Genomic DNA, 14,243 nt, shown 5'->3' on the forward strand with positions numbered 1-14,243 from the left:
TTCTTAAAAAACAAGAACTTTCTCTTTGCTTCAATAATGAAACGAAAGAAGTATATACTTTTAAATTGATTATTTAACCCTATATAGAAGGTAAGTCTTTTAGAGTGACCCTCTATTATAATAAGGGGTGAAATTCAAATTAAAAATAAAGAATAATTAGCCGTGTGATAAAAACCAACAAACAACAAAAAGGTGAAGAAATAAAAAGGCAAATCAAGTGAAACCAAATTATTTAGCAGCAGATATTCAGATAACAACCAACTCAATCTTATTAATATTAATAGTAATAGTATGCCCACATCACACATCATATTGTATCTTCTTTCTTCCTCTTTTCTGTGCCATTCTCCTTCCTTGATCACTATTCTCTGAAAATTATGTCCTCCTTTACTCTAGAACCACTCCTTCATCAACCTCTTAGACAACCCATCCCCAAATTTCACCCAATTAAATCAACTAAAATTTCACCATTTTCACTTAATTTCTCATCTAGGGCTGTCAAAATTGGTGGGACTTTTTTTAGCCATAGACCCATTAAACATCTCTCTGTTACTTCTTCTTCCGCAACTTCTACTCTCACCCATGACCCACAATCTAATGAAGTCGCTTATAGTGAGAATTATGAGTTGTCATGGATCAAAAAGGTCTGAACTTTGAGTACCCATTTGATATTTCTAGTTTTTCTGAAGTGGGCTCATTTTTCTTTGTGGAAATTTCAATGCTTTTTCTTGATTTGGATTGTTGGGTATGATTAAAATTGTTGTATTTTTGTTAAGGTTTCTGATCCCGTTTGTTATCTGAATTGGGTTCTTTCTATTTAATGAAAATTTTCATTTTTTTCGTGATTTGTGTTTGTTGAATTTGTTGATTTCCTGTATTTGGTTTTAATACTTTGATTTATTTGTAATTTTATAGGTGGAGGGAAAGATATTTATAAGACTAGATAAAGAGAAAGATCCAGGTGATTGGCAGTTAACAGTAGGTTGCACCCTTCCAGGGAAATGGGTTCTGCATTGGGGTGTGCATTATGTGGGTGATACTGGAAGGTTTCGTTTCTTACCCTACTTCATTTTTGACTGGTTTAAATGATTGTGCATGAATTTGCTTAATTTGGGTTTTGATTCTATCATCTATGTGATCTTTGATCATAAGTTAGTGTCATAGGAAAGCTAGGTTTTTATATAAGGGGGGCATTATTGATAGATTTTAAGGTGCGTGTTTGAAAATTTCCAGAGTATTGGTTATTTGAGCAGTTTTGTTATATTGACAGCGAGACCAGCGAACATATAGTTACAATGATTTGTAGGCCAAACACCCTATGTATACTAAATTTTCACTGATTTGTTAGGATGGGCCTTGTCCGGCCATCGCCCACTAATAGCTCCCCTTCGGAAGTTAGTTCTTTTGGTTTATGTCATTGAGAATTGTATGATTTGCTGTTTGAAATATTTATTTGAACCTTAAGCTCTTTGTCTAAACCTCTGATTTAGTTCGATGATAAGGTGTTTGAATACAATAGTTTATTCTTGGATGTGATAGATTGGAAAATGTTAAGTTTAACCCTTGGGTCTTGATTCATTCCGTACTCATCTTCGTCTTGTGAAGTAACATGCTTTGCAATTGTGATAGGGCTTTTTTTTAAGTTAGGTATCTTGAAGTATATTTTTTGGGATTTAGGCTTTGACATTGTTATTGATTTGTTCAGTGAGTGGGATCAACCTCCAGAAGAAATGAGGCCTTCAGGTTCCCTTGTCATAAAGGTATTCATTCTTTTAGTTAAGGGATTACAATGTCTTGTAGCTTGTGTTTTCATGTGTAGAACATTCAGCAAGTCTTGTATGAGACCTTCTCAACGTGAGACGGGCCCATACAAACAGCTCATGAGTAAAAAAGCATAAAAAATCAATGAAATCTGAATTCTCACTTGTACAGGAAGCAATTTTGTTTTTAATAGTTTGGGCTGACCCAATTAAAGTCGTCTCACGGTAAGACGGCCTCAATAAAGAATTGGTGTAGAACATTTACTTAAAACCCTAGCTGCTTATTTGTAAATTTTCAGGACTATGCTATAGAGACACCATTGACACAATCGTCTTCCTCTGAGGGCAAGGAGAGTGTTCATGAAGTGAGCATCAATGTGAAGTGCAATAGTGAAATTGCGGCAATTAACTTTGTGTTAAAGGTTATTCTTTCAATTGTTGCAGCTTGTGTAAATATACTGAATACTAATATCTTATACCTCTGTCTTATACTGTCCTCGTGTTTGCAAATGCATTAGGATGAAGAAGGTGGATCATGGTATCAGCATAAAGGTCGGGATTTTGTTGTGCCTCTTGTTGACAATCTCCATGACGAGGACAATGTCATCGGAAAGAAGGGCCTTAATATATGGCCAGGTGGAATATATTATGATGTTAATCTTTTCACCGAGGCTTTTAACAGTTTGTTTTCTTTTCATTCCGAAGCTCTTTGATGAATGAGGGCAGTTTATTACCTTAAGAATAACACTATTTGGTACACCTCTCAACCACGAGGCACCGTGGCAGGTTACTGCCTCTCATTTACATTTATGAATGTTATATACTTGTTGGTTTATGTGATAGAAGTATTCTATAGTTACCGTTTGAAAGTTCCAATGCTTGAATTCAAATTTTGAAGCTCTTTGAAGTTTTTCATGTTAGTTTATGTGATAGCTGTCGGAATGAAAATGCTGCTCATTTTGTGCATTTTACTGGTTCGATTAACTTGGTTTGTAATTTGATATTCCCGAAATTTGAGAGTATCGTTCAATATAGGTAGATTTGATATGCATTATAGTGTAATGAGCATGAACTTCGTCTCTATTATACTCTAGCATAGAGATGTATCACGGGATTGCCTTGGTATCTGTAGACATTTCATGCTGCTTGTATTTTTGACGCTTAGCATGTTCTTTATTAGAAAGGGCTCTTAATGACTCATGAACAGTTTTTTTGGGATATTGACTCGTGTAGGAACGTTTGGACAGCTTTCTCACATGCTTTTTAAAGGTGAAGGATCTCAACGTAGAGCTGAAGGCAGCAGTGAAGAATCTCCGGAACCCACTTTGGCAAATAAGTCGCTCGGAGGGTTTTACGAAGAGCAGCCTATTGTAAAAGAAGTTCCCGTTTGCAATTCCCTTTTGGTCTCTGTGTGTAAATGCCCCGAAACAGATAAGAATCTTGTCTCTCTAGAAACAGATTTGCTCGGGGATGTTGTAGTTCACTGGGGAATATGTAAAAATGACATTAAGAAATGGGAAGTACCAGCGGAACCACATCCACCAAATACTGAAGTATTTAAGAATAAGGCACTGCGAACAAGATTACAGGTATGAAACTTGTGTAACACATTCTTGTTGATTTGTCTACATACTTTATATGGCGATTCTTCAGAACTTCTCTCTGGAGTTTGAAGCTTTGATTTGAAAGCTCAAGCAAGTAATATGGTGTATGCCTGTCTTTTTAGTCTCTAAAGCCAAGTAATGTTTTATAATTAGCTATTTTTCCGTATTTGTCATGTTTCGTTTTCCATCTTCTCTGCAGATGAGTTTGAAAACATTTCTTTGATGCATCAAAACTTACTTTTACTTCTGGATACGTCTGCACCAGTGTCACATGATTTGCCAATCTCCTTGCGAATCGCAAATCGAAAAATTGAATTATGGTCGGTTTTGGGCTATTCTTGGGCAAATTTGAGCGAATTGTAAATTCAAAAATCGAATTAGCTAGCGAATTATGTTACACTCTGCAACCAAAACATAGTTTTCTACATCCGTGTTTTACTTTATTGTTTATCTGCACCTTCACTTGAATCTAGCTTACTTTTTTATGCTTGTGATGTTTGACCATAAATCTTGCTATCTATCTAGTATCTACTACAATTACAAGGGTTCTAGTCATAGTGCTAAATTTTAGTTTCGGTATCAGATTCGGTTTTGGCCGAAAAACGGATTATGCGCTCAATACGGATTATTTCGCAGTTAGTGCGGCCTATATCCCGGTAAACTCAAAAACTTTAACGATACGGTCGTGATACGGTGATGTGGCCCATAAAGTTTTCTTATTTTTGTCTTGACATTGTATTAGTTATACTTAAATGGTATATTACCTAGAATAATCAGTTTCCGTCTATTCTGCTCCTAAAAGACTCATTCTGCATGAATTATTTTCTTCTGATAGATATCATGTAGTGATGTAATCACTGGTTTTATCCTTGTCTTTGGCAGACTAAAGCGGACGGAATCGGAGCTAAAGGCTCGTTTACTTTAGATAAAGGAATTACTGGTTTTGCTTTTGTATTGAAGTTGAACAACGATACGTGGTTCAACAATAGAGGAGATGACTTTTTTATTCCTTTTCCCGGAACTCAAGGTGGTGATGTTCCATCCGAAGAAATTGAAAAGAAGGTTGCTTTGGAATCAAGTTCAGATTCTGTAACACGAGAAGAAAATGTACTAAAAGAAAATCAAGATGTTTTGCCAGCTACTTTTACGGATGGAATCATTAAAGAGATACGCAATTTAGTTACCGACATCTCCTCGGATAAAAAGTGGAAGACCGAGAGTAAAGAAGCACAAGAAACTATCCTCCAAGAGATCGAAAAGCTAGCTGCGGAAGCATATAGTATATTCAGAAGCTCTAAGGCAACTTTACCCGAGGAAGCTGTTTTGGAAATCGAAGAATTAAAACTTCCTGCTGAAATTAGTTCGGGAACAGGATCTGGATTTGAAATTCTATGTCAGGGATTTAATTGGGAGTCGCATAAATCGGGAAGATGGTACATGGAGCTCCATGAAAAAGCTGATGAGTTGTCATCACTTGGTTTTACTGTAATTTGGTTGCCACCGCCTACCGAATCTGTCTCACCCGAGGGTTACATGCCAAAAGATCTATACAATTTAAACTCCAGGTTAGCTCTACCGTCAAAAACCGTAACTTTACGTTTAGAAATTATTTTTCTATTTTAGAAAATGTACAATGAAGCAAATCAACATGAAATTTCACATGAAGTACGTATATGGTATGATTGACTAACTGAAGACTGTTGAGGAGGTGTAATTTTAGCTATTTTTTTTTTTTTACTACATGATTTTGTTTCTTGCTGTCATGATTTTGGACTAGATATGGTACGGTTGACGAACTGAAGACTGTTGTGAAGAGATTTCATCAAGTTGGTATCAAAGTTCTTGGAGATGTTGTGTTAAATCATCGTTGTGCACACTTCAAGAACCAAAATGGTGTTTGGAATATATTTGGAGGCCGTCTTAATTGGGATGATCGGGCAGTAGTTGCTGATGATCCTCATTTCCAGGTTTCTACTTTTTCTGTTCTGTTTTAGATAAGTGCAGTACATCCATTCGAAATTTTTTTCCTTTGATATCTTACCACCTATGTTACTCGGAATCTTCATTTTGCTTCACGTTCCTGTGTCCGATCCTTGATGCTCGGACATTGGTATGACACTTAGACACTTCATTTTAAGCGTAAAATTGAATATTTAGACGTGTCCGGCACTTGGATATATCAGTATCCGACATCAGTACCTGAGTCCAAGTAACAGCTTACCACAGTGTTTGTCTAATGACCTAGTTAATGTTTTCATTCTGTTGGTTCACTGGGTTCACTACCATATATGGAATTTATAAACAGATGGACTTCACTATACTTCATCAAGTATGATTCATAAATACTAGGACGTGCAATGCCGATTCTCCCTACTTTAAGAAAATTATTTGTCATCGTGATGAGTAAAAGGAGGCAATTTCTGCTTGTTTTTAACTGTAAATCATATTTTTGTTGATACCTTTTTATTTTGCTTGAGTGGAGATCTCCTTTTTTCTTGAAGGTTTTATAAATTATGTTTACATGCGAGAATTTTAATTTGCATTATAGTAGACATCCCGTAAAGGCTTGAAAGTTGCAATTTGACTTGTTATGCTAACAGATGCGTATGATTTCAAATTATAGTGCAAAAACGAAGCCTCATTTTATTGTATGGGCCAACTCATAAAAGTTTTTTGAACTACCAAACCGTTTCCAACCGCATTGTAAAGGGATATCTCATGTTTTGGTCAACATTTGGCATTACACAACCACATCACCCCCATGGCCCCATCACCACTCCATAGGTTTATAAAATTGTATTTTTGCACTACACTTCAAATTACTAAAGGAAGATCATGAATAATCTGTATTTCAATAAGACTAAGGTTTTGGTTGTGTTATCCAGGGTAGGGGCAATAAGAGTAGTGGAGATAACTTTCATGCCGCACCAAACATTGATCATTCACAGGATTTTGTTAGAAAGGATCTTAAAGAATGGTTACGCTGGCTGAGGTAAGTTTCTTGGTGATGTTGGTTGGTCGTTCCAGATTATATCCGACAGGGATTTAAACTGATCCAGAGTCTTCTTTTTTCTAAGAATAATTTGCGAATTACGACCTTAAAGTTTAAAACTTTTGCGAATTACAGCCTTAATGTTTATTTTTTGAGAATTACAGTCACGAAGGTATCAAAGTCTACAGCGTTCAAGCCAAATCCCATAATTCCAACCACTTAATCTAAAATTTCAACCACTAAACTGGTCAAAATTTCGTGAATTAGTCTGAATGCTGTAGACTTTGATACTTTAGTGGCTGTAATTCGTAAAATGAATAAATATTAAGGTTGTAATTTGCAAAAGTGCCAAACTTTAAGGCCATAATTTGCAAATTATTTTTTATTTTTTTAAAATTATTTTTTTGGAATTTTCCATTTCATTTTTGTTGGATATCCTGAAATAGTCTCTCTTAATATTTCATTGAATTTTGCGTAGTCTATGTCATGACTCATGAGCATGTTTAAAATTTCCTTTGACGTGATGTGCAGGAAAGATATTGGCTATGATGGCTGGAGGCTCGATTTTGTGCGTGGATTTTGGGGTGGTTATGTCAAGGACTACATTGATGCTACCGAACCATACTTTGCCGTGGGGGAGTACTGGGATTCTCTAAGTTATACGTACGGAGAAATGGATTACAATCAAGATGCTCATAGACAGAGAATTATAGACTGGATCAATGCTGCCGGTGGAAGTGCTGGTGCATTTGATGTCACCACTAAAGGGATTCTTCATTCAGTATGTATCTGTTCTCGCGTAATCAGATAACCTAATTTGGTCTACGATGTACATTCTGTAACCCGCAATTTCTCTTTTTGTTTTAATATTTCATAAAATATATAAATTTGAATCGTAGATGAAATTTGCTCTCAAAAATTTGTACCATACATAATTCATGTTGATTTATTCACGTAGATCTGCGGTTTTGCTTTACATATTTTATAGGTCATTAACTCAACAGTCATCACCACCACAGGTTCGCGGCGGACAAGAAACTTGACCAATAGTTTATCCAAAGTCTTTCTACCCTACCTATGCTATACTATTCAAAATGTAAAATCTACCGGAACTTTGACATGTTTGTGGCTGTTAGAATTATGAGCCAGAAAATATTATCTCGATAATTATGTATTATAGCCTTGAGTCTTATACACTATTACATGATTTGCTAATATTCTCGCGAATCACGAATCGGAAAAAGCAAATTATGGTTGGTTTTTGGCTATTCTTGGGCAAATTTGAGCAAATCGTGAATTCAAAAAGCGAATTAGTTAGAGAATTATGTTACACTGGTCAGACATTCTCCCCATGCCTTATAGAGAAATTGCCTAATTCCAAATTGGCCTCTAGATGATTCTAACATACACGCAAGCTATTTTTTCGGATATTTTTTAGCCACCTTATATGTCATATTCAAATTGTTCAGTTGTCGGGTTCCAACGTGCAAGAATAGCGCGATTTTTTAAATGGAAATTTTGTAGCGTCTTCTCCGGTTTATAAATCTTGTTTTTACTATTGGAAGAGGATATGTTCTTATTAAGTTCTGTCATTTATTCCAGGTACTGGAGAGATGTGAATATTGGCGTTTATCTGATGCAAAGGGAAAACCACCAGGGGTTGTTGGTTGGTGGCCTTCTCGTGCTGTTACCTTCATCGAAAATCACGACACAGGTTCTACCCAGGTGCGTTCCTCAGTTTCCTTTTTTGTCCTGTCATAATGTTAGTATGCATTTGTAATTTAGACTTGGTAACAATCTGCATGGTTGAGATTTGAGACTCAAAATTACCAAAAAATTATTTCCATATATACTTTAAATTTCCACCTCTCCTACACATTAATTTTACATAATTGTAAATCCATTTTTAAGTCGAGTCAAAACGGGTTTGGTCATAAGATCGGGTGAATATTGGGTCATTGGGTCTGTTTTGAACACATCTACTTTTCTGCTAACAAAGGTTGTCAAATTGATGATCTCTCAAGTCGATCGTTGATTTGTTTTGGTTTTGATGATAACTCACTCCATATTGTTGGGATTAAGGCTTTGCATTGTTTTTGTGTTTAGCATTTTTGTATAAAGAGTAGGGGCTTCTTTTGTTGGACATACGTAAATCGAAACAAAAAAATTTGGTTTAATAAGATGCCCAAGAATGGACTATTTTGATAGTCGGCTTGGATAGAGGGAAATCTCAGCTTTTTTTTGAGAGCGAGGAGGGGTGTCCAAGAGTTGTCAGCATAAGTGTGTCTCTCCCACCCCCATAGGCCATACCTCCTTATTTTGTTTTTGGCTCTTTGTGGAGAAAAGTAGACTGCAAAAAAAAAAGTCGTCTATTTTCCTTTTGTTTGTACCTTTTTTCCCGCTGACCTTTACTTCCTCGCTACCTTTGTATGGTTTCTTCTAGGGTCATTGGAGATTTCCCGGTGGTAAGGAAATGCAAGGTTATGCTTACATCTTGACTCATCCCGGAACACCAGCAGTGTTTTATGACCATATCTTTTCAAACTACAGACATGAAGTTTCTACGCTCATTTCTGTGAGAAATAGAAACAAGATCCATTGCAGGAGCGATGTAAGTGCCAAAATCGAATGCTGTACATTCATTTTTCATATACATTTATTATATGTTAACTTATATTTTACCTCGTGTTTTCATTCTTCGGTTAAGTCTTGGAAATGATAAATTTTTAGCAGTTTACGTTGTTGTGGAAAAATTACTGGAAGTATGTTAGAGTATATAAAATATTATGGGGCTCAATCATAAACTTAAGTTTTTGGTTGAGTTTGAGAATCAATAAAATGCAGAATAATAATTGAGTTTAGAGTTTTGGCTAAGTGTTTTATTTCTCTTTATTGTAAAAGGTAATTACAAGAGTATATATACACAAAACAGAAAGTTAAAAAAGGCAAAGGAATAAAACAAATATACCAAGTTTCTTAAAAATAAATTTATGAAATATTCTAATATCCTACATCCCCCTCAAGTTTGGTCGTATGGTTCTCCAAGACCTAACTTGCATATTGTGTCAAACGCTTCGGATGCTAAGTAAGGATATCTGCCAATTGATCCTTTGATCGAACAAAAGGGAGATAAACAATCCTTTTATCAAGTTTCTCCTTTATAAATTGTATGTTGATCTCAACATGTTTAGTCCAATCGTGCTGAACTGGGTTCTCGGAGATGCTAATAGCAGCTTTGTTATCACAGTATAGATTGCATGCCCCTTTTTGGGAGAAGTTCAATTCGCCTAGTAGTTTTCTGATCCAAAGAACCTTAGTGATACCTTTGGCGATTCCTCGAAACTCTGCCTCGGCACTCAATAGCGCAACAACCTTCTGCTTCTTACTTTTCCATGTGACAAGGTTAACCCTACAAATGTGCTTTCCTATCACTTTAGTCTCCTGCCCAGTCTGCATTTGTGTAGGCTAGAAGATCCAGGTTATCATTTTTTCCCAAGAGAAGACCCCTACAACTGGTACCCTTAAGATATCTCAGAATTCTCATTACAGCTGTCATGTATTGTATCTGAGGCATATGCACAAATCTACTAACTACACCAACAACATAAGAAATATATGGTCTCGTATGTGAGAGATATATAAGCTTTCCTACCATTCTTTGATATCGATCCTTGTCTCCGGATTTGCTCCTTCAATCATCTGGAGCCCATGATTAGTCATGATAGGAGTTTTGGCTGGTTTACAGTCAAGTATGCCAGTTTCTGCTAATAAATCTAGAATATACTTTTTTTTGACTAATGAAGATCCCCCTTTTTGATCTTAGAACTTCAATAGCAAGGAAGTATTTTATATGACTCAAATCTTTCATATCAAACTCTAGAGATAATTTCCCCTTCAAGTTATGTATCTCTTCATCATTTCCAGTGATAACCATATCATCAACATAGATTATCAAGCATGTGGTTTGATCCCTCTTCTTCTTTAGGAATAAAGTGTGATCAGAATTACTTTGCTCATACCCAAATTTTTCATAGCTGCTGTAAATCTCCCAAACCAAGCCCTTGGAGATTGTTTCAATTCATATAAAGTCTTCTTAACCGGATTTGTAGTCCTCTGAGAAGCTAGGAGGAGCTTTCATATATACTTCTTCGATTTCACCAAGTAGGAAGGCATTTTTAACATCAAACTGATGGAGAGGCCAATCCTTATTTGCAGCTACTGAGAACAGGACACGAATTATATCAATCTTAGCTACTAGAGAAAAAGTTTCGGAGTAATCCACTGCGTAGGTTTGTGTGTATCTTTTTGCTACAAGACAAAGCTTTGTAGCGCTCAATGGACCCATCTGCATTATACTTGATTGTAGATATCCATCTGCACCCTACAGTCTTTTTACCCTTTGGTAGATGACATTTCTCCCATATTTCATTTTTCTTGAGGGCTGAAATTTCTTCTTCCATTGCTTTCTTCCACTTGGGATCCCGAAGTGCCTCCTCAACATTTTTAGGCACAACACTAGCATAAAGAGAGGTGTTAAAAGCCATGACAGTCTGAGATAATGATTCATCACTATCTCGGATGATGGGATATCGAGATCATTATGCTTCATATGGATCATATCTGTAGTGGAACACCTCGTGTGCTTCTTAGGGTTAACTCATACCTTCTAGATATCTCAACATTGTTCATACTATTAATCACATCATCAGACAATGTCTCAGCGTTTGGCACTGTACCGGGCATTAACATATCGGGTTCAAGTGTTACCTTTGGTTCATTAAGATGCTCATCAGATAGCACTGGAGTGGATTGAGGAGGTAAAGATACAATATTTTCGGAGGCAGTATCGGTGGTGTTACCTACTTGCTCTATAGGGTCCATCCTTACCGGATATGTTAACTAGCTTAGATTCTCAACCACGTTCTCCCCTTGAGGATTAAGCTGGGGAAAGTAGTAGGAATTTTCAAATAAATCACAGTCCATAGTTGTATACATTCTGTTATGAATAGCGATGCCTTTTTAAGTAACCCATAGCCAAGAAAAACACACTTAATAGCCCGAGGTTCTAATTTGGTCCTGACACATTTGGGAATATGAAGATAGACAACACAACCGAACACCCGAGGAGGGAGAGAGTGAGATGAGGGAATAGAGGTATGGTTTTTAAGTGTATCCAGAGGTGTTTGGAATGCCATAGCCTTTGTAGGAAGACGATTTGTCAAATAGGTGGCAGTAGCAAGAGCTTCAGGCCTATAATGGGCAGGAACATGTGATTCAAACATAAGAGATCGGGTTATTTCAAGAAGAATACGGTTTTTTCGCTCAGCAACCCCATTTTGTTGAGGAGTATCAGGACAGGTGGTTTGATGAATAAGACCATGATCATCAACGAATTTTTTCGTGTTCAAGTTAACATATTTTCCCCATTGTCAGAACGAAGGATTTGAGGATGAGTTTGAAATTGAGTGGTAATCATGTTATAAAATTTGACAAAGACATCAAAGACCTCAGATTTATGTTTCAAGAAATAAATCCAACTCATACGAATACAATCATCCACAAACAAGACAAAATATAAAAACCATGGCTATTAAATTCAGAAGCAGGACCCCAAACATCAGAATGTAATAAGCCAAAAGGTTTATCAGTATGAGACATGCTAGGAGAATATGAATGTAAAACCATGGCTATTAAATTCAAGAGCAGGACCCCAAACATCAGAATGTAATAAGACAAAAGGTTTATCAGTATGAGACATGCTAGGAGAATATGAATGTTTATGACTTTTGGCTAAAACACATGCCTCACAATCCAAAGAAATATTACAACCATGAAGAGATGGAAAAAGACGTTTTAGATAACCTTATGAGTGGTGACCTAGACGTCGGTGCCACATCCATAACCGATGATCAGCAGACCCCCTTCCACATAGTATAAGTCTCCCTTCTCAGTACCACGCCCAATGATCGTTCCTATTTGAGCATCCTGCAGAATACAATTAGAAGTGAAGGTAACAGTACAATCCAGTTCTTTTGTCAATGGCTAATAGATAATAATTTATAAGACAAATTAGGTATCAAAAGGCAATTTTGTAAGTGGATGGAGGGAGAAATATCAACAGGTCCAGTATGATCAACACTAACACATGCCCCGTTTGCGGTCTGTATATGAGTATGAGATGCGGGGCCAAGAATTAAAAGATCTCGAGAGTCAAAGGTCATAATATCAGTGGCTCCGCAGTCGAAAATCCAAGAAAAATTATTTGATTTACACGCCATACCCAGCCCAGTAGTATTGTGAGAATTAAAAAAGACTGTTGAAATTGGATTTCACATGAAGGATGGGTGGATTTTTGTGGGAATTGTTGGGATTGGGCCGCATGTGACATGGGTTGAATAGGTTTAGGTTTCCTGGGATGGGGTTCTTTCATAGCTTTTGTATAAAAAGCTAAGTTAGGCAAGTTTTTGTTGCCTCTATCTTATCTTCATACGCCTCCTTCTCATTCTTGCCTTCTGAGTTTTCAATATCGATGGACATATACAATTGCTGAAATGTGTGGAATATTTGTTCCATCTGAGCGAAAAGTGATTAGCTGTTGGTTTGGTCGGTTTGATTGGAGTCTGCCATTGCAGGTAAGATAGGTATATGATGATTTCCGGAAAAAGGTCGCCATCCCGGAAAGGCACCTTACGGCTCTGATACCATGAGAATCAATAAAATGCGGAATAATAATTGAGTTTAGAGTTTTGGCTAAATGTTTTGTTTCTCTTGATTGTAAAAGGTAATTATATGAGTATTTATACACAAAACATAAAGTTAAAAAAAGCAAAAGGAATAAAACAAATATATCAAGTTTCCTAAAAATAAATTTATGAAATATTCTAATATCCTATAGAGTTGGTTCTTTAACATGGTATCGGAGCAACGTGACAAGAATGTCGTAGGTTCGAATCTCAACTATCCCTCAAATTCAAGTAAAATATTTTGCGACAGGTATGAGGATGGTCTGTGCTGCATCCACACTTAGTATGCATTCTTGTGGGGACTATTACCATAAATCGAACTGGCAAAGGAAAAGGTGTTAGAGAACGACAACGCAAAAGCATTAACTAAAGGGGGAACGGTTAGAGAATTTCTGTTTCAGATTTGATAATGATGCTTATGAAAAGAAGCTCGATCACCCGCCTGCACATATTTTACCGATTTCTTGTCTTTAAATAAATGTTATTCGCTCTTATCGGAAAATGTTTGAACTCGAGTACAGTAAAAATGGTCTCATATATTTCGTTGAAACTCGATTTTTTCAGGTGAAGATAACTAAAGCAGAGAGAGATGTTTATGCAGCAATTATTGACGATAAAGTAGCAATGAAAATCGGACCTGGTTACTATGAGCCACCCAGTGGGCCTCAAAAATGGTCGTTGGCCGTTGACGGAAAAGAATACAGAGTTTGGGAAGCACTGTAAAAACCCGATAACTCGATTTCTTGAATGGTGTATATGATCGTAATATATAATCGTATTGGACACCCAGAAAGGAGGATTTTGCAATCGCAAAAACTTTCCTGGAGTGTTGTTTGTGTATTCAAGCGGCCTTTCGCAGTTGAAGAGATTTATATGTCGCGGTAGACGTTTGATTGCTGGACAATGGACATTCATATTGTCTGTAGATATATTCTTCAATAACAGGGAACAATAATCTGAAATTGTATATCATTGGAATTTCATTCATTAGATCATGATTCTCATGTTTATATGTACTTGATTTTGAATTAAAACTCGTAATTTTTATTATGTATATCAAATTCGTTGTACGATATCATTGAAGATGAAGTTTGAATATACGTAATTTTATTTTTGAAAAAAGTGATATATACTCTAGAACATC

General features: G+C 36.3%; 1 protein-coding gene across 1 annotated transcript; it reads left to right on the forward strand.

The window, feature by feature from the left end:
- The first annotated feature begins 264 nt into the window (after positions 1-264).
- Positions 265-14,172, forward strand: LOC130821821 (alpha-amylase 3, chloroplastic). The gene is made up of 13 exons (XM_057687615.1): positions 265-644; positions 916-1,046; positions 1,706-1,760; positions 2,060-2,182; positions 2,279-2,396; positions 2,994-3,349; positions 4,247-4,929; positions 5,142-5,331; positions 6,250-6,356; positions 6,888-7,137; positions 7,959-8,081; positions 8,800-8,967; positions 13,664-14,172. Exons 1-13 carry the CDS (start codon positions 378-380, stop codon positions 13,820-13,822), a joined length of 2,730 nt encoding a protein of 909 aa, XP_057543598.1. The 5' UTR covers positions 265-377; the 3' UTR covers positions 13,823-14,172.
- Positions 14,173-14,243: the final 71 nt, after the last annotated feature.

This window comes from Amaranthus tricolor, chromosome 8 (genome assembly GCF_026212465.1).
Source record: "Amaranthus tricolor cultivar Red isolate AtriRed21 chromosome 8, ASM2621246v1, whole genome shotgun sequence".
Classification (NCBI taxonomy): Eukaryota; Viridiplantae; Streptophyta; class Magnoliopsida; order Caryophyllales; family Amaranthaceae; genus Amaranthus; species Amaranthus tricolor.